This window comes from Neofelis nebulosa, chromosome 8 (genome assembly GCF_028018385.1).
Source record: "Neofelis nebulosa isolate mNeoNeb1 chromosome 8, mNeoNeb1.pri, whole genome shotgun sequence".
NCBI lineage: Eukaryota > Metazoa > Chordata > Mammalia > Carnivora > Felidae > Neofelis > Neofelis nebulosa.
The window spans coordinates 67,027,283-67,050,604 of record NC_080789.1 but is presented as its reverse complement, the minus strand read 5'-3'; the positions used below and the strand labels follow the sequence as shown (position 1 = coordinate 67,050,604).

The following is a 23,322-nucleotide window of genomic DNA, read 5'->3' as shown; positions in this document are numbered from 1 at the left end:
CCTGTTTTGCAATTCAAAGTTAAAGGTGGATTCTGCTAAGCTCCTTCCTGCTGTCTCTCAGAAGCACTGGATGTTTAATGCAATGGGTGGAAGGCAATGAAGCAGCCAAAAATCGGAGAAATTAAAATTTTATATTTTCTCATTCTTTCATCATTATCATTTAGATTGAATGGAACCCGGGCTGAGGCAGGGGGCGGGGGAGAGCCAATTGTCTCAGATCTATGATGTCACAGCTGAAGTCACAGAGAGTTGAAAAGGGCAAGGTAGATGGGGAGCAGATGAGATGGGATTGTTGTGAAATGGGGTTCAAAGAGGAGAAATTCTAGGGGGAAAGGGGTGGGACAAAGTATGACTTGGGCAGCGGAGCTGGGTAACTTTCTGGGCATAATTGGCCTAGTTCTGACTGGGGTTTAGAGGAGGGGAGGATAAGAGCAGGAAAAGGGGAGGCAACTTTTCAGAGGAGGGTTGAACTCTTGTCTAGGTCACTGCTTTGGTCTTTCAACCCCATGTGTTTTTGACACTATCAACTATGAGGTTTCCCTCTTCCTCCACAAAGCACTTGAAGGTTGGAGCTGCCAGACTTCCAGCCTGCAGTGTTACCCTTAGATGACCATGAAGATTCTGACTGTGGGGTAGAATGGGATAGGGAAATTTCCTATCTTCAGTTCATTACACACTACTTCCTATCCTTGCTTTAAAGTCCACCTTCACCTCAAGGGGACTCTAGCCAGCTTCTTAGCCCCAATCTCAGCCAGCTATTCTTTTTTACTCAGGTTCTTTTTTTTTTTTTTTTCCACCTACCTTCTCACTAGAACCTTCTGTTCTTACTTACTGAAAAAGACTTACCTGGGGCTACACTTCCTTCCTCTCACCCTTATCTTTCTTTACACTTATGTGCACGTGCACACACACACACTCACACATTCAAAACACAAATGCTTCGTGTACTACTGAGACCTCTGTCCTTGTGGGTAAGTGCTTCTCTTCTCACTATACACCTGCCCTCTCCCCCTATCATTTGTGCCTCCCCAGGGCCTAGAGCTATCTCCAACTTCAGCTCCAGAGTCTCTGGTTTCTGTTCAAGGACAAATGGCACAGCATACTTTCCAAGATCAAGAACAAAGGACCTCCATACAGCAGAATAGGTAAATGGGGATAATGATGATCGTCAAAAGTCTTTAGATTAGATATGCTGCGTGGGAGAAAAACTAGGGTCACCTGTCTACCATCCCCCTTCTGATACACTTACTTCCTGACAGAGGAAGGGGGGGGGGGGGGACTTTCATGTATCCTCTCTTCTCCACCTCCTCAGTGTTAGAGACATTAGTAGACCTTTGTCATTTCAATTTAGAAGGTTAGCTTCAATCTGAAATCCTTCTAGGAGTTAGTTGAGTTTACAACGTAGGGACATTTATCCCAGGGTAAACATTTGTTAAGAAGTCCTTATGTGATCTACAGTTTAAATCAAGGCCAGCCATCCAAAACCATGCTTCCCTTGGACTAGGGTGGAGAGGAGGGCCAGAATCTGCTATATGAAACTGAGTATGAGACCCAGGCAATGTTATCCATAAAGTCAGAAGAAAGGAGGCTTGCTATGAACTTATGGGTCAAGAAAGCTTCAGAAAGGAATTAGGACTTGGCTTGAGCTTTTGAAGTATGCAGATGTTTTGACTTAAGAATTGGTAGGAAGTCAGAAAGAAAGAGAAAGTGTCTTCAAGGTTTGCAAGTTACCTATCTCTAAAGTGCTCAGAATGGTCAACTGGACCTCAAGTCTGAGAGCCAGTGAGGAATTGAGAAGCCTGAAACTTGTAGGAAGATGAAAATCTGTTCCAAGAGTATGAAGTCTCTTGAAGACAGCTGCAGGACTATGAGGTGAAATAGTGAGTAGATATCGGAGTCTCTGCGAGTTCTATATGAGAAAGCATAAAAACCACACCAGAGATGTCTGCTGACAGATAGGTGTTCTGACGGTAGAAGCAAACAAGACACTGAAAAATAGTGATAATATTTAAAATGAACTTTACAGTTGCAAAGGCTTTTATATAATCTAACCCCAAACTCAGTAAGGTAAAGATCATTTCTCCTACTTTTTTTACATGTGGAAATAAATTTATACAAAGAGACTTGACAAAAGTCCAAGAACTAGAACACAATGAAGATGGAATTCAAACAAACTCTTCTTTCTCCAAACTCCAAATTCTTCCTACTGCAGTGTAATTAGGCTTTCAATAACTCAGTATAAAACAAGGAGGACATGGGGCTCCTGGGTGGCTCAGTCGGTTAAGCGGCCGACTTTGGCTCAGGTCATGATCTCACGGTCTGTGAGTTCAAGCCCCGCGTCGGGCTCTGTGCTGACAGCTCAGAGCCTGGAGCCTGTTTCAGATTCTGTGTCTCCCTCTCTCTGACCCTCCCCCGTTCATGCTCTGTCTCTGTCTCAAAAATAAATAAATAAATAAACAAACAAACAAACAAGGCGGACATAATTTATGCTCTCTTAGAGAAGTCATAACAAAGAATATATTCAAACTGACTTAGGGGGAATTAGCTTTTTTTATTACTATTACTTAGCATGACAGAGCTTCAGTTTGCTGTAAAGTAAAATGCTTCCCCCACCCAGCAGCCCTGTTTGAGGATAAAAAATGTGGATCAAAGCACCCACCTCAGTGCCTGGTTCATGGAGGCTCAATCTTCTTCAGCCCCAACTTCCAAGAATAAATTGCTAAAATTCTACCATGACTGCATCTTTTCTCTCTCCTCTTTCTCCCTTGTTGCCCTCCTTTCTCTTTCTCTTTCCCTCTATCTCTCTCTCTTTAGATAGATAGGTAGATAGATAGATGGATATTGTTTAATTTATTTAGCCATTGTTTATTAAATAATTTAATCAATTTGTGCTTATCCAATGATCATTACATAGCAATAATTATTTACTATTGCCATTTTGTTGTATCCTGAACATATTGTAATTCCATTGCTTCTCTCCTCTTGCTATCTTTGTGATTTGTTGAATCTTTCTTTTAGAACAAAATAAGCTGTTTAGTTAGGATTATATTTTCAGAAACTGCAAATAAAATTGTAACATTTATAACAGGAATATATATGAATACACACACACACACACACAGAGACAAAATGTAATTCATTCAGTGAAGACAAGAATGTTCATTTTTAGAAGAAGTTCATTTTAGCCTAATCAATAAGTATAATGGCAAGTACAATCACCTACAATACATAACAACAACAACAAAAAAACATTTTACTAAACCTGTCAACAAATTCCGTGAAAAATGTTCAATAAAAAGAAGTTGCCTAAAATGACCCATAAGTAAACAAACCTAAAACTAATAGGACTAATATTCACTGTCAAATAACCAAAGGCCCTTTCTGCTTCCATATATTCTGTAAGAAAGATGAATTGTGAAAGAAAATCAAAGTTTGGAATTTCAATAAAATGTCATTTAAAAACTTTACAAAAATGGCTCTTCTATATTAATAAAAAAATAAACTTGGTGTACAATCCCCATTACTACGTTAACAAAACTAGGAAATGACTGGGAATGAATTGTTGAATTTTTCTAGTGATATGCTTTGATTCCTTTCTCTTTATCTTTTGTGTATGTACTAGAGATTTCTTCTTTGTGGTTACAAGGAGGTTTACATAAAACATCTTATATAGTATAAGTTCATTTCAAGCTGATAAATTTGATTGCATACAAAAACTACATTTTACCCCTCCCCTATGTTTTATATTATTGTTGATATTTACATCTTTTTTTTTTTAAGATTTTGTTTTAAGTAATCTGTGCATCCCACGTGGGGCTCGAACTCACAACCTGAAGACCAAGAGCCGCATGCTCTACTGACTGAGCCAGCCAGGCACCCCAATACTCACATCTTTTCATAATGTGCATCCATTAACAAATTATTGTATCTAGAGTTATTCTTAATACTCTCGGGTTTTAAGGTTTATATTAGCATTAAAAATGATTTAAGCACCAACATTACAGTATTGAAGTATTCTGAATTAGACTATATACTTACCTTTTCCAGCAAGATTTACACTTTCATGTTTTCATTCTACTGTTTAACATCCTCTCATTTCAATTTGAAGAACTCTCTTTAGCATTTATTTTTTTAAATTTTTGTTTTTACATTTATTTATTTTTGAGAGACAGAGCACAAGTGGGGGAGGGGCAGAGAGAGAAAGAGACACAGAATCCCAAGCAGGCTCTAGGCTCTGAACTGTCAGCACAGAGCCCAACATGGGATTTGAACCCACAAACTGTGAAATCATGACCTGAGCCAAAGTCGGATGCTTAACCGACTGAGCCACCCAGGTGCCCCTAGCATTTATTGTACACCAAGTCTAGTGGTGATGAACTTGCTTAGCTTCTGTTTGTCTGGGAAAGTCTTTGTCTCTCATTTATTTCTGAAGGATAGCTTTGCCAGGTAAAGTATTCTTGGTTAGCAGTTTTTTTCTTTTGATACTTTGGTGTGGGATGCCTGGGTGGCTCAATTGGTTAAGCATCTGTCTCTTGATCTTAACTCAGGTTGTGATCTCATGGTTTGTGAGATAGAGCCCCACTTCAGGCTCTGTGCTGACAGTGCAGGGCCTACTTGGGATTCTCTCTCTCCCTCTCTCTCTGCCCCTCCCTTGCTCTCTCTCAAAATAAATAAAGAAACTTAAAAAAAAAATACTTTGGGTATTTCATCCTACTACCTTTGGCCTGCAAGGTGTCTGCCACGAAGTCTGCTAATAGTCTTCTGGAAGTTCCTTTGTATGTGGCAATTCACTTTTTCTTGCTGCTTTCCAAATTCTCTTTGTATTTGACTTTAGACAATTTGATTATAATGTCTCAGTGAAGATCTTTCAATGTTCAGCCTTTCTGAGATTTTTGAGTATCCTGAATCAGGATGTTTATTTCCCTTTCTAAATTTGGGGATTTTTCTGGCATTATTGTTAAATAAGCTTTCTGCCCCCTTTCTCTTTCCGTTCCTTCTCTCAAAATGTCATTGTGTCATTTGATGGTATCCCATAAGTTACACAAGGTTTCTTCCCTCTTTTGCATTCTTTTTTCTTTTTGTTCCCCTGCTTGAGTCTGCTGTTGAAGTTCTCCATAGAATTCTTTAGTGCAGTCATTGTATTCTTCAGCTCCAGAAAGTGTTTGGTTCTTTTTTTTTTTTTTATGGTTTTTACCTCTTTGTTGAACTTTTCCTTTTGTTTATGTATTGCTTTCCTGATTTCCACTAATTGTCTGTGATCTCTTGTAGCTCACTGAGCTTCTTTAATATGATTATTTTGAATAGTTTTCAGACAATTCCTATGTTTCCATTTCTTTGGTGCCTGCCACTGGAGCTTTGTTCTTTTAGTAACACTCTTCCTTGATTCTTCATGTTCCTTGAGTTCTTCCATTGCTGTCTTGGCATTTGAAGAAGCAGTCCCCACTGCCAATCTTTACTGACTGGTTTCAAGAGTGAAAGACCTTCACCAATAGCCCAGCTAAAAATGGGGGTGGGGGGTGTCTCTCAGGCCTTTTTTATGGATGCACTACCCTTACCTTCTTGTTCCCTCTTGTGGAAGGTTTAGGATTTTGTCTTCTCTTCCCATAAAGCTAGTCTGGGTACTGAAAGCCTCCTATTTATTTTCCCCAGGATGGTGCCCTGGTGCATTCCAAGATTGTATGTCTTCTCTCATTCCTACATTATTGAGCCAGCTGCTGACATCTACATACTGTAAAATGCTTGCACTTGCCATCTGCAAAGGCCTATGTGCACCATCTTGGGGTGTGTGCAGAGTACTGTGGGCATTTGTCAGCCAATTCCAGGGGTAGGGGGACCTGCAGATAAGGAGTCCCATAGAGTTGATGTGTGGCCCTCTTGGTAGAGCCTACAAACCAGCTAGTAGGATCTGCAGCTGGTTTCTGAGATCCATGTGGTGGCCTCTGTGAGTGTCCACTCCTTTTCTTTGTTCCCAGATTCCCTCAAACTATTTAGCTGTGCCAATAACCTCAGTGACCTGGGTGAGGTGAAGCAGAAATTGGCCTCTTATGCAACGTCTCACAAGGCTGGGGAATCAGACTGCTCATTTCACTCTCACTTTTCCCCATGGGAGAAATCACAGGCTAAGAGTGTTTCTTTTGACACTGAGTTATGCTGCCCTTGGGGAAGGGTGACATAGGTAAAGTGAAACTGTTTTTCTTAACCTCTTTAATGCATCTACTTAGGATATTTTGCTCCTGCAAGGTGCTGGAATCTCTCCACTAGACTCCTGGTTTCCCACAGAGGTTTTCCCATTCATGGTGGTTGTCAAAATTGATGTTTCTGTGGTGGGTATGAGGACTGGAATCTCCTTTTCTGCCCTCTTGCTGACATCACCTACCCAGTGCCTCATCAGATTTATATCATTCTTTCCAGAAAATCCACTGATGACACCATGCAACCAAAGGTAGGTAAGACTTCCAAATAGACTGGTTCCTTTCAGGTTTCTCATTCCTGGGGAAAATGGAGAAGGGACTGTAGCTAGGAGACAGGAATGCTGCCTAGTAAGGACCATATCTTGGAGGACTTGGGCATTATAGTTCAGAGTGCTCTTGACCAGCTGGTGGATCACTGTCTACCAAGACTAGGTAATACCTTCAATGCTACTACTACACTAGATAACTCCAGGGGCTATGTGGATGTTCATAAGGGAAAAATATGAGACTATTTATACCTGTCACCCACCAGATAGATCAAGAGATGACACAGGAGATATGGCCTGAAAATGACTCAGTAGGGCTGAAGGAGACTTTGGGATGTCTGAAAAAATAGGGTGACTTCAAGTGCCCATCTCAATTCCAAAAAAATATCTTGTATTCTATCAGTTTCAGGGTGTGTCTTCTGATTCTGGGAGGATTAGGGTAATATTCCCAAGATATGTCTCTTATTTCAACAGGAAATACAGCTAACAATAACTGAAGCCCTCTGGGACCAAGTAAGTACAAAGGGGTCATCTTCGACAGCATTGTGAGAGGCAGGAGAAGGGACAGAAGACTGAAGAAAGGAGCAAACTTCTTTCTTTCCCCTTGAGTAATTACTGATTGATAGTGAAGGATTCCCATGCTCTCTTCCATCTTGTTCTATTACCCATCCAGTCCTAAATCCTCAGAGACTCCTCATGTTTGTGCACTTCAGCACTCTTCTAGAGATCCACCTGTCCATTAGATAATCCCAGCCTTTTAATGACTGCAACATGAATAATTTAAATCTCATCCACGAGCAAGAACCTTAGGGGAAGTATTGAGAAAGCCATATACTTTAAATCTCGGATGAGAAGAAGGCAAAGTTACCATTTTGTTAGGAAAATTAAAGATCTTAACTCCATTTATGATCCAAAAGAAAGTTATTTTATCTTTGGAGCTACTCAACTTGTCCAATAACTACTTGACTGTGGCCCTTGATTCCTATATCATAAAATGTTTTCTGAAAGATTTGGCCCCTCCAGAATAAGTTAGCTCCAAAATAACTGGAGAGTGTGATGCTAAGTGAAATAAACCATACAGAGAAAGACAGATACCATATGGTTTCACTCTTATGTGGATCCTGAGAAACGTAACAGAAACCCATGGGGGAGGGGAAGGAAAAAAAAAAAAAGAGGTTAGAGTGGGAGAGAGCCAAAGCATAAGAGACTGTTAAAAACTGAGAACAAACTGAGGGTTGATGGGGGGGTGGGAGGGAGGGCAGGGTGGGTGATGGGTATTGAGGAGGGCACCTTTTGGGATGAGCACTGGGTGTTGTATGGAAACCAATTTGACAGTAAATTTCATATATTAAAAAATAAAAAAAGAAAAAAGAAAAAAATATATAAAAATATATTCAAAGACAAAAAAAAAAAAGTTAGCTCCAAAATAAACGTCTCAAAAAATAAATGAATCAACCTGAAGAATAGAAGTATTTAGTTTTATCCATTTGAATGCCAAATTAAGTCCATTAAAAAAATACTAAGTTTCCTATAATTGCTAGTGAGTTTCAGAGAGTAACATGCCAAGTGATCCCATTGCTTCTAAAGGTCTTGTCTGGAACATGATTGGGGTTTTGTCATTAGCACAGAGGAGGATTATTTTTTCCCATTGGCTATGGCTGGCAGGTCTATATCAAGACATTAAAAGACATTAAAATTAGATTGTCATTCAGATACAATTTCAATATTTGGGATGCCATTCTCCTCTGCATTATTTATAATAGGAAATTGCATTATTACTAATGCATTTCTAGCTGTTGTGAATTTCTTTAGAGTATTTTAATAAAGATTTTGGAGAAGCACAAATGCCAGATTCATCCTGTGGGATCAGAGGCTGCTAATAAAAATGTTTTAATGCTCCAAACTGTCCTACACATTCCCAAATTTATTGACAGTAGTTTAAACGGGAATAATGGCTAATAGAAAACCATGCTGAAGCTTTCCTGTTCTTTATTAGATTTGAGAGATTCAGACCCGCTTTTTGTTGATGACTTCTAAAGTGTTGAGAAGTAAATGAATAGAAGTGTGTACTTTGGATAGGAACATGAATTGCCATTTTTGTGGTTAGGAAAAGAATGGTCAGGAAAACCATTTAAGTTGATTTAAAGAAATCCAGTCAAAAAATGTCTTCCTTTGTTAAATCAAATGTTCTATAATAATGAAATTGTTGAATCCAATTAAGAGTGTGTTTTGGAATTTGACAACTATGAGTTGAAAACAAAAATAGGCCCATTAGGTCACCAATCTGAATTTGTTGCCTTCAGTCTTCTAATGAAGCAATGCGATGAGTCGTTAGTCTCAGAATCTACATTATTAAGTCTTGCTTTCTGAAACTGCTTTACAATAGACATGAATTTAATGAATTTGAAAGTAGCTTCTTTTAATTCTATAAAAACTGATGCCTTTTCCATTTTCACGAAATGTCCTTGGTTTCCCAGCTATATGAAAACAACAAGGTGGCCAATTCTCAAACATGAAAATGCCAGGTTTCACTTTATATTTCAATGGCCTATCAGTGCAGAAGCTAAGTATTCCCACAAGGCAGCCAGAGCAAGCTGTTGTGAATTCAAGAACACAGACACTATCTGGAGTTTCTCAGGACTTCCCAAAAATATCAACTACTTCAGCTTCCAAATCTTGACATTCTAGTTGCATATACATTTAAACTGTTAGATAGAGATGGGAATTAGAGGACAATTGATCACTTTGAACTTATATGTTTCCCATACTGAGCCAAGCAGGAAAAGACAATTAAATTAATGACTCTGGATTTTTTATCAAAAAATGAGAAGTCTCACTAGCCTCTCCTGCAAGCTCCCAATGAACAATATTATATGAAATGAGTAATGTGATCAACTTTTTTATTCTCTGTGATTTACAATGACTCTTCCTGTAAGTTTTACAGAAGAAAGTAATCTTCTTAATTTAAAATGGATAGAATAACTAATGTTCTTATAATTATTGTATTAGAAGAGTGAGTTGCTTATGAAAGCCTCAGAAAACCATCCTGTTGAGAACCAATACATAATTGGATACCTATGACATAAAAAAGGATATGATAAAACAAAGAGTGAACAAAGGTAGTAAGATGGTAACTGGCATAGTCTACCCCACTGACCATCCAGCTTCCATATGCACCTGCACACACCTGTTGAAACTCCTGAATTTCAACAAAAACAACTCTATATTTCTACCAAACAAGACATAACTATCTATCTCAAAGTCTTCATCCTTCTCCCAAAATGAGGCAACTCAGATTTCTAACAGTCATTCTATCCATCCATGGCTAGGTGTGAGGGTAGGTACATAGTCAGTTTTACAAGAACTGCCAAAGCTTTTTCCAAAGCGAATATACAATTCTACACTCCTTCCAACAATGTAGGAGAGTTCTGACTGCTCTGTATCTTCACCAATATATGGTGTTGTCCTCCAATACAAATATGTGTTGACTTTAATAGCTATGCTTAGCTTCAGAACAAGGACCAATTAAACAAAGTATAATAGGTTTCACTTATATTCCTCTCACAACTCAGCCCTCTTTAAATAACTTCCTGCATTTCACCCATTTACCATATGGAGAAATGGTGGCCCAGATATATGTAGAGAAGTCAATGGGATCTATTGCTAAAGCTAGGAAGCCATGGTCTCTTGGCATTCACACACTACAGCCTAATAGCTGGAAGATTCTATATATATAATCCCTTTGTAATAAAGTCTATAACATTAATTTTTTCACAAGTTTTGTGTCTTCTTTCAGGTACTAATGGCTTTTAGGGATATACAAAAAGAGGTGAGATTAAATTTCAATTTTCTAAATTCCCTGGCCACATCACTTTTCCCTTGCTCCCATGTTTTCCATACCCTACTGTGATGTTGACTCTGATCAAAGTTTAAGTTTCAGTCCTTTATCTAGTGAATTCTCCCTTTAAAGAGCAGCACTGGCTTGTCAGTTCAGGAAGCTAAGGGAAGAAGATGCCTAACAATCCCCTCGTGGAAATATGACAATAGAGAAAATTGTATCTACCAGAACTTCTCTGAGCAAGAATACTCTGTGTAATTATATGAAACACTGATAAGTGACTGAGTTAGGAAGAGTCCCCAAGTGATGTAAATTCCTTATTAGACAAGTATGTCTATTCACTGTAGGGAAGTGCAAATTAGAGGTCAGAGCTAAATGTCTCTGCTAAACAGAAACATTCCTCCTCCTCTGCTCTTCCTCCACATGGATTTCAGTCTTTTTCTATACAAATACTGATCAAATATTTTAAAAATATACTCAAACATGCACTGTCCCCAGCTTGCTCAAGGTGGTGATATATCTGGGTCCTACCAAGCCTGCTGTCCTGCCTTTTTTTTTCTGTCTGTTACAGTGGACAACAATAGGCACTGTCTACACAATTACCTATCAGTAGACTATTTACATAGGTAAACACATAACTTAGGACAGGTACTAATATTATAAAACCAAAGCAAATGGGAAACTTCTACACAGATTCTTAACTTTTGTTCCTCTGAATAAAGACACAGTTTCATTAAAATTAGCATCTAAGTATAATATGAGCTTCCAGGGGTCTCAGAAACAGTATCTCTCTTTCTAGTTGGCAAGAAGTCATGTATAAATTGATTGAGAAAGCAATGAAAATAAACCTCTTCTAAATCACTATCTTCACCTTAGAACTGAGCCCCTTCTATGGTCCCAGGAAGCTATGTCATTGTATCCTGCTGCTATGTCCAGGACTTACTCTAGGGAAAATTAGAGCAGTCTTTGCCTCCACCTGGCTGCAAGTAAAAGGCGGCACCAGGTAGAGATAAGAAACTTGATATTTTCACCCAAGTTTTGCCTTAGGGTCAGGGTGCCTCTACCCTCCCCAGAACTTTAGTCCCCTTAGGCCTGAGTCTCCTCCAGATAACACTTGAATTAGTAAGAGGAGAAGCCTATCTATAAGTGAGACTTGTGTGTGTTGATTTCCATCCTCACAAGGCTTATATATTAAGTTAAAAGTCCCCTCTGATGTCCTCTATGCTGAAGCTCTCTTCTAGCGCTTCTTCATGGGATCCACCAGATAAATCCCTGTCTTCATAAATTCCCCCAGGCTGATACAGGCAAACATACTCCTTACTTACAGACTTATTAAGAAAAAATTTTATGCTTAAATACTGAGAGAAGAATGTCAAACAAAAGATAGCAGAGAGGTAGAATTAGAATGTACTTTCTTTTTGATTAGGCAAACCTTAAGACCCATGCTTAGAGCATCGTTAGGTAGAAAGATGATCTACAAGGCTCCTGTTTGCTCAGGGGTCCCAAAGTGTATCAGCAGCAGCTGTTCACTCTAGGGTGGGTAAAAAGGATTTTTTTTAAGGTCCTTCATAGATATTTAATAGTTCTCCTCAGAGAACCACTGGAGATGCAGAGAGGAGGGTAAAAGGGGGCCAGAAAAGGGAGAGCAAAAAAAACATAAAAAAGTAAAAGAGAGTAATGAATTGTGTGTCTCCCACCCCTAAAGAGGCCACATCTTGTCCTATTTATTTATTCATCATTCAACAAACATTTATTGAGCATATGCTGTATGCAGGGATTTATGTTAAGTGGTTTGGTGTGAGGGATATAAAAACAACACAAAATTCTGCTTTCAGGAAACTTAGAATTTAATTCCAATCCCTAAAAGCCCCTATTTTCCACATAGACATTCCTACATTTGACCAAGTAAGTGTACAGCTGGTACACTGAAGTTTCAGAGGAGATGGATGGCCTCTAAGTCTCTGACTCTCTCTGAATTCTCATTATCTTTCAGCTGCAGGAAGATGCTCGGATTCGAGGTAAAAAAGCAGTATTTCAAGGTTTGGATAAGCCAAGAGTGGTGGGAGGGAACAAGAGGGAGTTCAACCCAAAGTCTCATCTTTCCTCTGGGTAAGAGCTGGAGTCGAGATCCTCCTTTCTTTTCCCCCTTCAGCCAAGTGAACATGGACTTGCCTTGAACTTGCAGGAGCACTGCTAGTCTCTCCTTTGTCCAGCCCAATTACCGAGATGGGCACAGAGGGATCCTTTTCTCCCGTGGGATGACTGCTGAGGACCTGAGGATACTCTCAACCCTCAGTGAGACCTACCTCTTTTCAGCAGAGGAGGGGCAGCAAGCATAGAAGTCTGCTGTATGGGCTTACTAGGGCTGGCATAGGGCTTAAATAGTGGGGACATCAGAACAGAATGCTTATTCATGGTGGTCAAATTTTAGTTCTAAACTACAGTCCTATGCCCAGATGAAAATTTTAGTGTTACAGGAAAATATTCAAAACACCCAGAAGCCTAGAATTATAGCATAAAAGCCATATCTGGAGTTCCATCCTTCACCCATCCAAGAAGAAATTTATAAATCAGGGCTTTTCAAACTTTTGCATGTATACAAATCACCTGTATACCTTGTTAAAAAGCAGATTCTTATTCAGTAGGTCTAGCGTGGGCTTGAGATTCTGTATTTCTAAGAGAGTACCACATGATGCCAAAACTGCTGACTCGTGAACCAGACTTTGAGTATCAAGGATATAAATAACTGGGCCCAGTGAAATATCCTCCAACGTCAGAATGAAGTAAGATTTATTTCAGGGGTTTACAAGTCCCATCACTTCAAATATGGGTGGAGTAATCACAGGGAGGAGCAAATCAAAAGGAGATTCTGACTAGCCTAGGGGTCTTTCTGAAAATTAAAAGTACTCTATGCTTTTCTAGACCCTCCCCAAAACAGAGCTCATTAACAGTCCAAAACTTCTTGAGAATCTTTAAATATAACAAGTCCAGAAAGAATTGTTCTGATCTTTCCCCAAGCCTGGTCAATCACCTCCATTCCAGAATGATAAGGAAATAGGGCCAGGCAGAATCCATCATGAGATATAGAGGAAAGTTCTTGGCTGCCAATCCCTAAGGGTCAACAGGTCAAAAGTGCCAAGTTTACCTCAGCTTAAAGGATACTCTCCTTTATCCAAGAAAGGCTGATTTTCAAAGAGGTCACTGCAGGACTCTGGGAATACCCACCTGATGACCTAGGATGTAACTGCTGCTGTTGTTAGTTTTCCTAAAAGGTGAGGGAGAGCAGGAGGGGGTGGGGGTAGGGAGGAGAGACTCAGAATAGCATGAAGAGAGTTAAAGTCTCATTGTATCCATTTTCCATACAAAAAAAGTAGATAAGAAGTGAGAAATCAAGGACCTGCTCTAGTGGCAGTGCCCAGGGACTGAGACATTTGGCTAACTCCTAATGCCCAGCACTGCTTAAACACAGAATCATGGTGGCCATGATTTGCTCTGCTTTGCAAATGACCATATGTCTGGTGCAAGCAACCAGGATGGCTGGTGCCATAATCTGCATCTGCCTGTCTTTAGTTTCCCCATAAGTTCCAACCTCTCCTTCTTTGGCTATACTCCAAACTAAGGATGTGAGCAGGGCTCAGGGCCCTTAGGGAGACATTTCTAGATCCTTATAACAAAATGACTCCTTTGTGTGTCCACCTCAGGGATGAGCAACTGCTCCATGATACCCAGGTCATTTGCATTTGGGACTGGGTAAGTAGCCCTCTTTTGATAATCCCCAATGGAAATGGTATCCACCCAGATATGGGTATAATGGCTAGGAATATAGCTGGCTCTGAGCCTTGAACTTTCAGATGCCTGTATTTCCAATATACATCTCTTCTAAGGGGGGAGGAAGTGGCCCCCCACCACTCAACTAATGGTTAACTACAAACCAGGGGTTCTTCCTCCATCCTCATCCCCATCAGAAATCCCTGTAATCTCAGGATCAGTCCTGGACCTCACCATAATAGAAATGGGGAGATTCTCATCATTCAATTGAGGGAGTAAGGGAACATCAAAAGAATGTCAGATAAGAAAATAGAGTCATGAGAAAAGAATAAAAAATTATGGAGGTACAAGAAAGACTTAGAAGAAGAAAATTAAATTAATAAAAGTTTGAAAGTCCAATGCCCTAACATGGGGAGATGTCAATTTCTTTTCCGAAAGAAAAATACCAGCATTGCTCAGCTGGGAAGACGGCAGAGTAGGAGGCTCACCTCCTAAGCTCACCTCATCCTATGGATACAACTAGATAACACTCACGTTAGCATAAATAACCAGAAAGTGATCCAAAGCCTGACAGAACAAACTCCACAACTAAAGGTAGAGAAGAGGCCACATCAGGGCAGGCAGGAAGGGTAAAACATGGTTTGAGAGTGAAACAGACCATGGCTATCCATGTGGGGAGAGAGCTGGTAGTGCAGAGAAGGGCAAAAACCAGACTTTCACACCAGAGAGCCTAAGAATGGGGAGGACAAATCCCCATAACATTTGCCTTTGAAAGCAAGAGGAGCTGAAATTCATGAGTTCTTACAACCAGCGGGACTTAAAGCCTGGAATTTTAAAAATCAGCCAACTCAGGTCTGGCACAGCCCAGAGGGCATTAGGAAGCTGAGTCCCTAAAAAGATAGTACAGCAAACAACCTGTGCAGATACAGCATAGAACCAGCAGTGTGAAAAATGCCAGGGCAGAAGAGAGAGAGTGATTTACTCATCTCAGAGCATGGCCTGGAGAGACAGAGAAAACAGAGAGACCCCTCCAGAAGCAAAAGAGCTGGCAGGCACCATTTCCCTCCTCAATACACCAGCATAAACAACGGCCACCTGTAGGAACCAGCGTGGGTCAATCCTCATTACCTAATTTGTTTGCACCAAGTCCCCCACCTACTTCACTTCAGCAGATCCACTCTTCCCAGTCACATAGCTCCCTTTGGTCCCATAGCTCCAGGCCCCCTTCCCCAGAAGAACAGCACAGAATATCTCCCAACCTACACATTTTGAGGGACCTCAGTTCCATCGACAAGGCAGATCTCATTTCACAAGCATTTTACCACACATGTTAAAAGGCACCCCACCCCCCACCACCCTGCTGGGGACCAAACATTGCCCACAGTAGGCAAAGAGAGCCTCTGCAGACAACCGGACTGAAGTAAAAAGAGGCCAAGACTTAACAGCAGAGCAAATGCAACACACATAGGAGACATTCCCTGAAATTCCAGGCCCTGAGGAACAGGGGACACTGCACTGCAGAGTTCTACAGGACCTCTTCTTCATAAGGCTACTATTAAGAGCAAGAGGTAGCTGACTTCTCTAACACACAGAAACAGGCACAGAGAGTTAGACAAAAGGAAGAGACAGAGAAACATGTCCTAAATGAATGAACAGGACCGAACCACAGCAAGAGACTTAGGGGAAACAGATATAAGTAATATGACTGATAGAGAATTTAAAGTAATGATCATGAAGATACTCACTGGACTTGAGAAAAAAGTACACAACATCAGTGAGACCCTTAACACAGAGATAAAAAAAAAAAAAACAATCAGAGATCCAGAACATAATAAATGAAATTAAAAATACACTTGAGAGAATAGCACACTAGATGAAGAAGAGGAACAAATTAGTGACCTGGAAGACAGAGCAATGGAAAGTAACCTAGTTGAGCATAGGAGAAGAAAGTTATGCAAAATGAGGATAGTCTCAGAGAACTCAGAGACTCCATCAAGCATAATACCATTTAGATTAGAGGGATCTCAGAAAAAGGTAGAAAAAGGGCAGAAAATTTTTTTTAAAATAACAGGTGAAAATTTCCCTAATCTGGAGAAGGAAACAGATATCCAGATCCAGGAAACACAGAGATCCCCCAAAATATTCAATCCAAAGAGGTCCACACCAAAACAAATAGTAATTAAATGTTAAAGGTAGTTATAAAGAAAAAACTATAAGCAACAAGACAAAAGAAGACAGCTACATATAAGGGAAACCCCGTAAGGCTATAAGCAGATTTTTCAGCAGATACCTTGTAAGCCAGAAGGGAGTGGTATGATCTATTCAAAGTGCTGGAAGGGAAAAATTTGCAGCCAAGAATATTCTATCCAGCAAGGCTATCATTCAGAATAGAAAGATAAAGAGTTTCTCAGACAAACAAAAACTAAAGGAGTTCATGACCACTAAACCAGCCCTATGATAAATATTAAAGGGGCTCTTTGATGGGGCGCCTGGGTGGCGCAGTCGGTTAAGCGTCCGACTTCAGCCAGGTCACGATCTCGCGGTCCGTGAGTTCGAGCCCCGCGTCATGCTCTGGGCTGATGGCTCGGAGCCTGGAGCCTGTTTCTGATTCTGTGTCTCCCTCTCTCTCTGCCCCTCCCACGTTCATGCTCTGTCTCTCTCTGTCCCAAAAATAAATAAAAAATGTTGAAAAAAATAAAAATAAAAAAAATAAATAAATAAAGGGGCTCTTTGAGTGGAAAAGAAAGACTGTAAGTGAGAGTATGAAAAGTAAAAAACACAAAAGCAGTGAAATATGTATTTCTGTAAAAATCAGTCAAGGGATTCATTAAAAAAAAAAAAAAAAAGAATTTAAAACATGACATATACCTAAAACATGGCAGTGGGGAAGAGTTAGAAAGATTTCAAACTTAAGCAAGAATCAATTTAATATAGACTGCTATATGCAGAAGATGTTATATACAAACCTACTGGTAACCACAAATCAAAAACCAATAATAGGTAAGCAAAGAATAAAGAGAAAGGAATCTAAGTATATCACTGAAGAAAGTCAACAAACCATGAAAAAAGCAAGAGAAGAAGGATCAGAGTAAATCTATAGAAACAACCAAAAAACAAGTAACAAAATGGCCACAAATACATATCTTCAATAATTACATTGAATGTAAATAGACTAAAGGCTCCAATCAAAAGACATATGGTGACAGAGTAGATTAAAAAAAAAAAAAAAAAAAACAAGACCCATCGATATGCTACCTACAAGAGACTCATTTCAGACCAAAAGACACCTGCAGATTGAAATAAGGGGATGGAGAAACATTTATTATACAAATGGAAGTGAAAAGAAAGCTTGGGTAGAAATACTTATACTGGAAAAACTAGATTTTATAACAAAAACTGTAATATGAGACAAAGAAAGACACTATATAATAAAAAGGGGAGAATCTAACAAGAAGATACAACAATTATAATATTTATGCACCCCACATGAAAACACCCAAATACATAAAACAGTTAATAACAAACATAAAGGGAAATAATCAATAGTAATACAATAATAATAGGGGACTTTAACACCCCACTTACACTGATGGACAGATCATCCAAACAGAACAGCAACAACAACAAAAAAAAAACAGTGGCCTTGAACGACACAGTGGACCAGATAAATTTAACAGACATATTGAGAACATTTCTTCTGAAAACAGCAGAATATGCATTCTTTTCAAGTTCATACAGAACATTCTCCAGAACACATCACATATTAGGCCACAAAACAAGTCTCAACAAATTCAAAATGATCAAAGTCATACCTTGCATCTTTTCTGATCACAATGCTAAGAAACTAGAAATAAACCACAAGAAAAAATCTGGAAGGACTACAAAAACATGTACATTAAACAACATGTTGGGGCGCCTGGGTGGCGCAGTCGGTTACGCGTCCGACTTCAGCCAGGTCACGATCTCGCGGTCCGTGAGTTCGAGCCCCGCGTCAGGCTCTGGGCTGATGGCTCGGAGCCTGGAGCCTGTTTCCGATTCTGTGTCTCCCTCTCTCTCTGCCCCTCCCCCATTCATGCTCTGTCTCTCTCTGTCCCAAAAATAAATAAAAAACATTGAAAAAAAAAAAAACATGTTACTAAATAATGAATGAGTTAACCAAGAAATCAAGAATAAATGCAAAAGTAAATAGAAACAAATGAAAATGAAGACACAACAGTCCAAAACCTCTGGGATGCAGCAGAAGTGGTTCAAAAGAGGGAAGTTTACAGCAGTACAGGTCTACCTCAAGAAGCAAGAAAAATCACAAATAAACAACCTAACCTTACACCTAAAGGAGCTAGAACAGGAACAACAAGTAAAACCTAGAAACAGCAGAAGGAAAGAAATAATAAAGATCAGAGGAGAAATAAATGAAATAGAAACTAAAAAAAAAAAAAAAAAATACAACAGATCAATGAAACCCAACCCAAGAGCTCATTCTTGGAAAAGATCAACAAAATGGATAAACTTCTAACCAGACTCATCAAAAAAAGAGAGAGGACCCAAGTAAACAAAATCACTAATGAAAGAGGAGAAATAACAGCCAACACCACAGAAATACAAAAATTATAACATAATATTATGAAAACCTATATGCCAAGAAATTGGACAACTTAGAAGAAATGGATAAATTCCTAGAAACACATAATGTACCAAAACTAAAGCAGGAAGAAATGCAAAATTTGAACAAATTACCAGCAATGAAATTGAATCAGTAATCAAAAAACTCCCAAAAAAACAAAATTCCAGGAACAGATGGCTTCATGGGTGAATTCTACCAACCATTTAAAGAAGATGTAATACCTATTCTCGAACTATTCCAAAAAAAAAAAGAAGACAAAGGAAAACTTCCAAATTCATTCCAAGAAGTCTATTATCAGCCTAATACCAAAATCAGATAAAGACACCATGAAAAAAGAAAAATACATGCAAACATCTCTCACAAATATAGATGTAAAAATCCTCAAATTATTAGCAAACTGAATCCAAAACTATATTTTAAAAAATCACACACCATGATCAAGTGGGATTTATTCCCAACATGCAAGGTTGTTTCAATATTCACAAAACCACCAACATGATATGTCACATCATTAAGAAAGGATAAAAATCATATGATTTGACAGATGCAGAAAAAGCATGTCACAAAGGATAACATCCATTCATGATAAAAAATCCTCAGCAAAACAGGTCTAGAGGGAACATACCTCAACATAATAAAGGCCTCATATGAAAAACCTTCAGGAATATCAACCTAATGGTGATAAAACTGAGAGTTTTCCCCTTAAGGTCTAGAACAAGATAAAAATATCCACTCTTACCACTGATATTCAACATAGTATCAGAAGTCCTAGCCACAGCAATTAGACAACATAAAGAAATAAAAGGCATTCAAATTGGTAAGGAAGAAGTAAAGTTCTCATTATTTGTAGATGACATGATACTATACAGAAAGAACCCTAAAGACTCCACCAAAAAAACTAGAATTGATAGCTCAGTAAAGTTGCAGGACATAAAATCAATGTACAGAAATCTGTTGCATTCCTATATACTCATAATGAAGCAGCAGAAAGAGAAATTAAGAAAATCCCATTTACAATGGCACCAAAAATATCTAGGAATAAACTTAACCAAAGAGGCAAAAGACTTGTACTCTGAAAACTATAAAACACTGATGAAAGAAATTCAAAATGACACAAAGTGGAAAGACATTCCATGCTAATGTATTGGCAGAATGAATATTATTAAAATGTCTATACTACCCCAAGCAATCTACACATTTAATGCAATGCCTATCAAAATGCCAACAGCATTTTTCACAGAAATAGAACAATCCTAAAATGTGTATGGAACCACAAAAGACTCCAACTAGCCAAAGCAATCTGGAAAAAGAAAAGCTGGAAAAAGAAAATCACAATTCCAGACTTTTAAGTTATATTACAAAGATGCAGTAATCAAAATAGCATGGTACTGACACAAAAATAGACACATATCAATAAAAGAGAATAGAAGCCCCAGAAATAAACCCACAATTATACGGGCAATTAATCTTCAACAAAGGAGGAATGAATATACATGGGAAAAAAATCTCTTCAACAAATGGTGTTAGGAAAACTGGACAGCTACAATGCAGAAGAATGAAACTGGACCACTTTCTTTCACCCTGCACAAAAATAAACTCAAAATGAATTAAAGACCTAAACATGAGACTTGAAACCATAAAAATCCTTGAAGAGAGCAAAGGCAATAACTTCTCTGACATTGGGCATAGCAACAGTTTTCTAGATATGTCTCCTAAGGCAAGAGAAATAAAAGCAAAAATAAATTATTGGGACTACATCAAAATAAAAAGTTTCTGCAGTGAAGGAAATAATAAAACTAAAAGGCAAGCTATGGAATGGAGAAGATATTTGTAAATGATATATCCAATAAAGGATTAGTATCTAAAATATATAAAGAACTTACACAACTCAACACCAAAAAACAAATAATCCAATTTAAAAATGGGCAGGGGCACCTGGGTGTCTCAGTTAAGCAGCTGACTTCAGCTCAAGTCATGTTCTCGTGGTTCGTGGGTTCAAGCCCCTTGTTGGCTCTGTGCTGACAGCTCAGAGCTTGGAGCCTGCTTCAGATTCTGTGTCTCCCTCTCTCTCTCTCTCACACTCTCTCTCAGTCTCTCAAGAATAAATAAATGTTAAAAAAATTTTTTTAAATGGGCAGAAGACATGAACAGACATTTCTCCAAAGAAGACATACAGATGGCATACAGACACATGAAAAGACGCTCAACCTCACTCATCATCAGGGAAATGTCAATCAAAACTACAATGAGGGGTACCTGGGTGACTCAGTCTGTTAAGCGGCTGACTTCAGCTCAGGTCATGATCTAGCAGTTCACGAGTTCAAGCCTCTCATCAGGCTCTATGGTGATAGCTCAGGAGCCTGCTTCAGATTCTGTTTCTCCCTCTCTCTCTACCCCTCCCCCACTCACACTCTGTCTCTCTCTTTCTCTTAAAAACAATTTTTTTTCTGGGGCGCCTGGGTGGCGCAGTCGGTTAAGCGTCCGACTTCAGCCAGGTCACGATCTCGCGGTCCGTGAGTTCGAGCCCCGCGTCAGGCTCTGGGCTGATGGCTCGGAGCCTGGAGCCTGTTTCCGATTCTGTGTCTCCCTCTCTCTCTGCCCCTCCCCCGTTCATGCTCTGTCTCTCTCTGTCCCAAAAATAAATTAAAAATGTTGAAAAAAAAAAAAAAATTTAAAAAAAAAAAAAAAAACAATTTTTTTTCTTTAATTTTTTTAAAAACTACAATGAAATATCACCTCACACCCGTCAGAATGGCTAAAATCAACAACACAAGAAACCACAGGCAAGGATGTGGAGAAAAGGGAACCCTCTTGCACTATTGGTGGGAATGAAAACTGGTACAGCCACTGTGGAAAACAGTATGGAATTTCCTCAAAAAGTTAGAAATATAAGTCCCACGTGGTCCAGTGATAACACTACTGGGTATTTACCTAAAAAACAGAAAAATACTAATTCAAAGTTTACATGCATCCCTATGTTTATTGCAACATTATTTACAATAGCCTGACTATAGCAGCAGTCCAAGTGTCCACTGACGAATGAATAAAGAAGAGATGGTGTATATATACAGTGGAATATTATTCAGCTATAAAAAAGAATGAAATCTTGTCATTTGCAATACCATGGGAGCTAGAAAGTATAATGTTAAGTGAAATAACTCAGAGAAAGACAAATACCATATGATTTCACTCCTATGTACAATTTAAGAAACAAAACAAACAAGCAAAGGAAAGAAAAAGACAAACCAAGAATCAGACTCTTAGCTATAGAGAACATACTGATGGTTACCAGAGGGGGGGGGGGGCGGAAATGGGTGGGTGAAACAGGTGATGGGGATTAAAGACTACACTTATCTTGATTAAAAAAAAAAAAACAGAAAAGAACATGTTGGCTCAGTTCATTAAGCATCCAACTTTGGCTCACGTCATGATCTCGTGGTTTGTGAGTTCAAGCCCCTCATCGGGCTCTGTGTCGATTACTCAGAGCCTGGAGCCTGTTTCAGATTCTGTATCTCCCTCTCTCTGCCCCTCCACCCCCAAATAAATAAACATTTAAAAAAAAACATTAAAAATAAATTAAAATAAATTTTTTAAAAAACGGAAAAGAACAAAAAAAGACTAGGGAAAAAAAGATCAGACTACAACACCAGAGATTTAATTTAGACATTAGGAATAACTTTCCAATAATGACAACTAAGAAACAAGAGGACTGGGTGGTCAAGAAAGATGGCAACATCATGTTCTGCAGAGGACTTAAGAGATTCTTTTTTAAAAGTCAGTTTGATATATTTCAGATATAGTCCTTCCTGAACCAGGAAATGAAGGCGAACTCCCTGACCCTGTTTGAACCAAATTTGATCCTTTCTCAGACAGCTGGCTCTAGTGAAATAAAAACCATAAGAGACAGATCATTATACTTTAAATTGATCAGTGCTAAAACCATGAAAGGAATAACTGACCGGTAATCTCATCTTTACATACATTTTAAGTGTAATTACTGTATACTTTTATAACGAGAAGCACTTTTGTTTGGTAAAAACCATATTGGACCTATGATTTTACTTAATTTTAATATTCCTCTGAGGCAAGCATGAGGAACTATCCTGACTTTCCTGATGAGGACACAAGCTCTCATAAGCTATGACACTACATCTCCTAAGACCTAGCAAGGGCTATTCCCTGTGGGCCACATGATCACCAGAGAATTGCAACTCCCAGAGCTAGTGATTCCCATTCCTGGTGGAATGTGATGAGAAAATCCTTCAGGACAGTGAAAACCAGGACAGGGGGGAGGGGTGGATGAGATCACTCTCCGCCATATATTCACAATCACAACCTTCTCTTATTGGGTACAAAAGCATCAGGCCTCCAGATTCTGGGATGACCCTAAATTTGGGAAGCACTGGAGAACAGCCATCAAGGGCGCAGGCCCACAACCTAAGAAGACAGTTCTCTGATCAATCAGCTTGCTACCCTGGACCCTAACCTTACAATCAAAAAAAGAAGGTCTCTCTTCTGCTTCTGCCAGGTTTCACCCACATGGCCTTTCCCCTGAGGTCTCCCCTGCCCATCCTTCTATAGTCAAGAAACCACGCCTCATGGGTCCTCACTCGAACATGAGAGAGCAGTGCCAAACCA

At 39.1% G+C, this 23,322-nt stretch overlaps 1 protein-coding gene across 1 annotated transcript; it reads left to right on the top strand.

The window, feature by feature from the left end:
* The first annotated feature begins 239 nt into the window (after positions 1-239).
* Positions 240-23,322, top strand: C8H12orf54 (chromosome 8 C12orf54 homolog). Its single transcript, XM_058742966.1, has 8 exons — positions 240-263; positions 1,033-1,145; positions 6,412-6,442; positions 6,932-6,970; positions 10,254-10,286; positions 12,289-12,313; positions 13,997-14,045; positions 23,043-23,322. The coding sequence occupies exons 2-8, from the start codon at positions 1,090-1,092 to the stop codon at positions 23,167-23,169; spliced, it is 360 nt and encodes a 119-aa protein (XP_058598949.1). The 5' UTR covers positions 240-263; positions 1,033-1,089; the 3' UTR covers positions 23,170-23,322.

Coding starts and splice junctions, on each gene's coding strand:
- C8H12orf54 (XM_058742966.1), top strand. CDS start 1,090: ATGGCACAGCATACTTTCCAAGATCAAGAACAAAGGACCTCCATACAG. Junction 6,443..6,931: donor ATGACACCATGCAACCAAAG/GTAGGTAAGACT, acceptor TTATTTCAACAG/GAAATACAGCTAACAATAAC. Junction 6,971..10,253: donor CTGAAGCCCTCTGGGACCAA/GTAAGTACAAAG, acceptor GTCTTCTTTCAG/GTACTAATGGCTTTTAGGGA.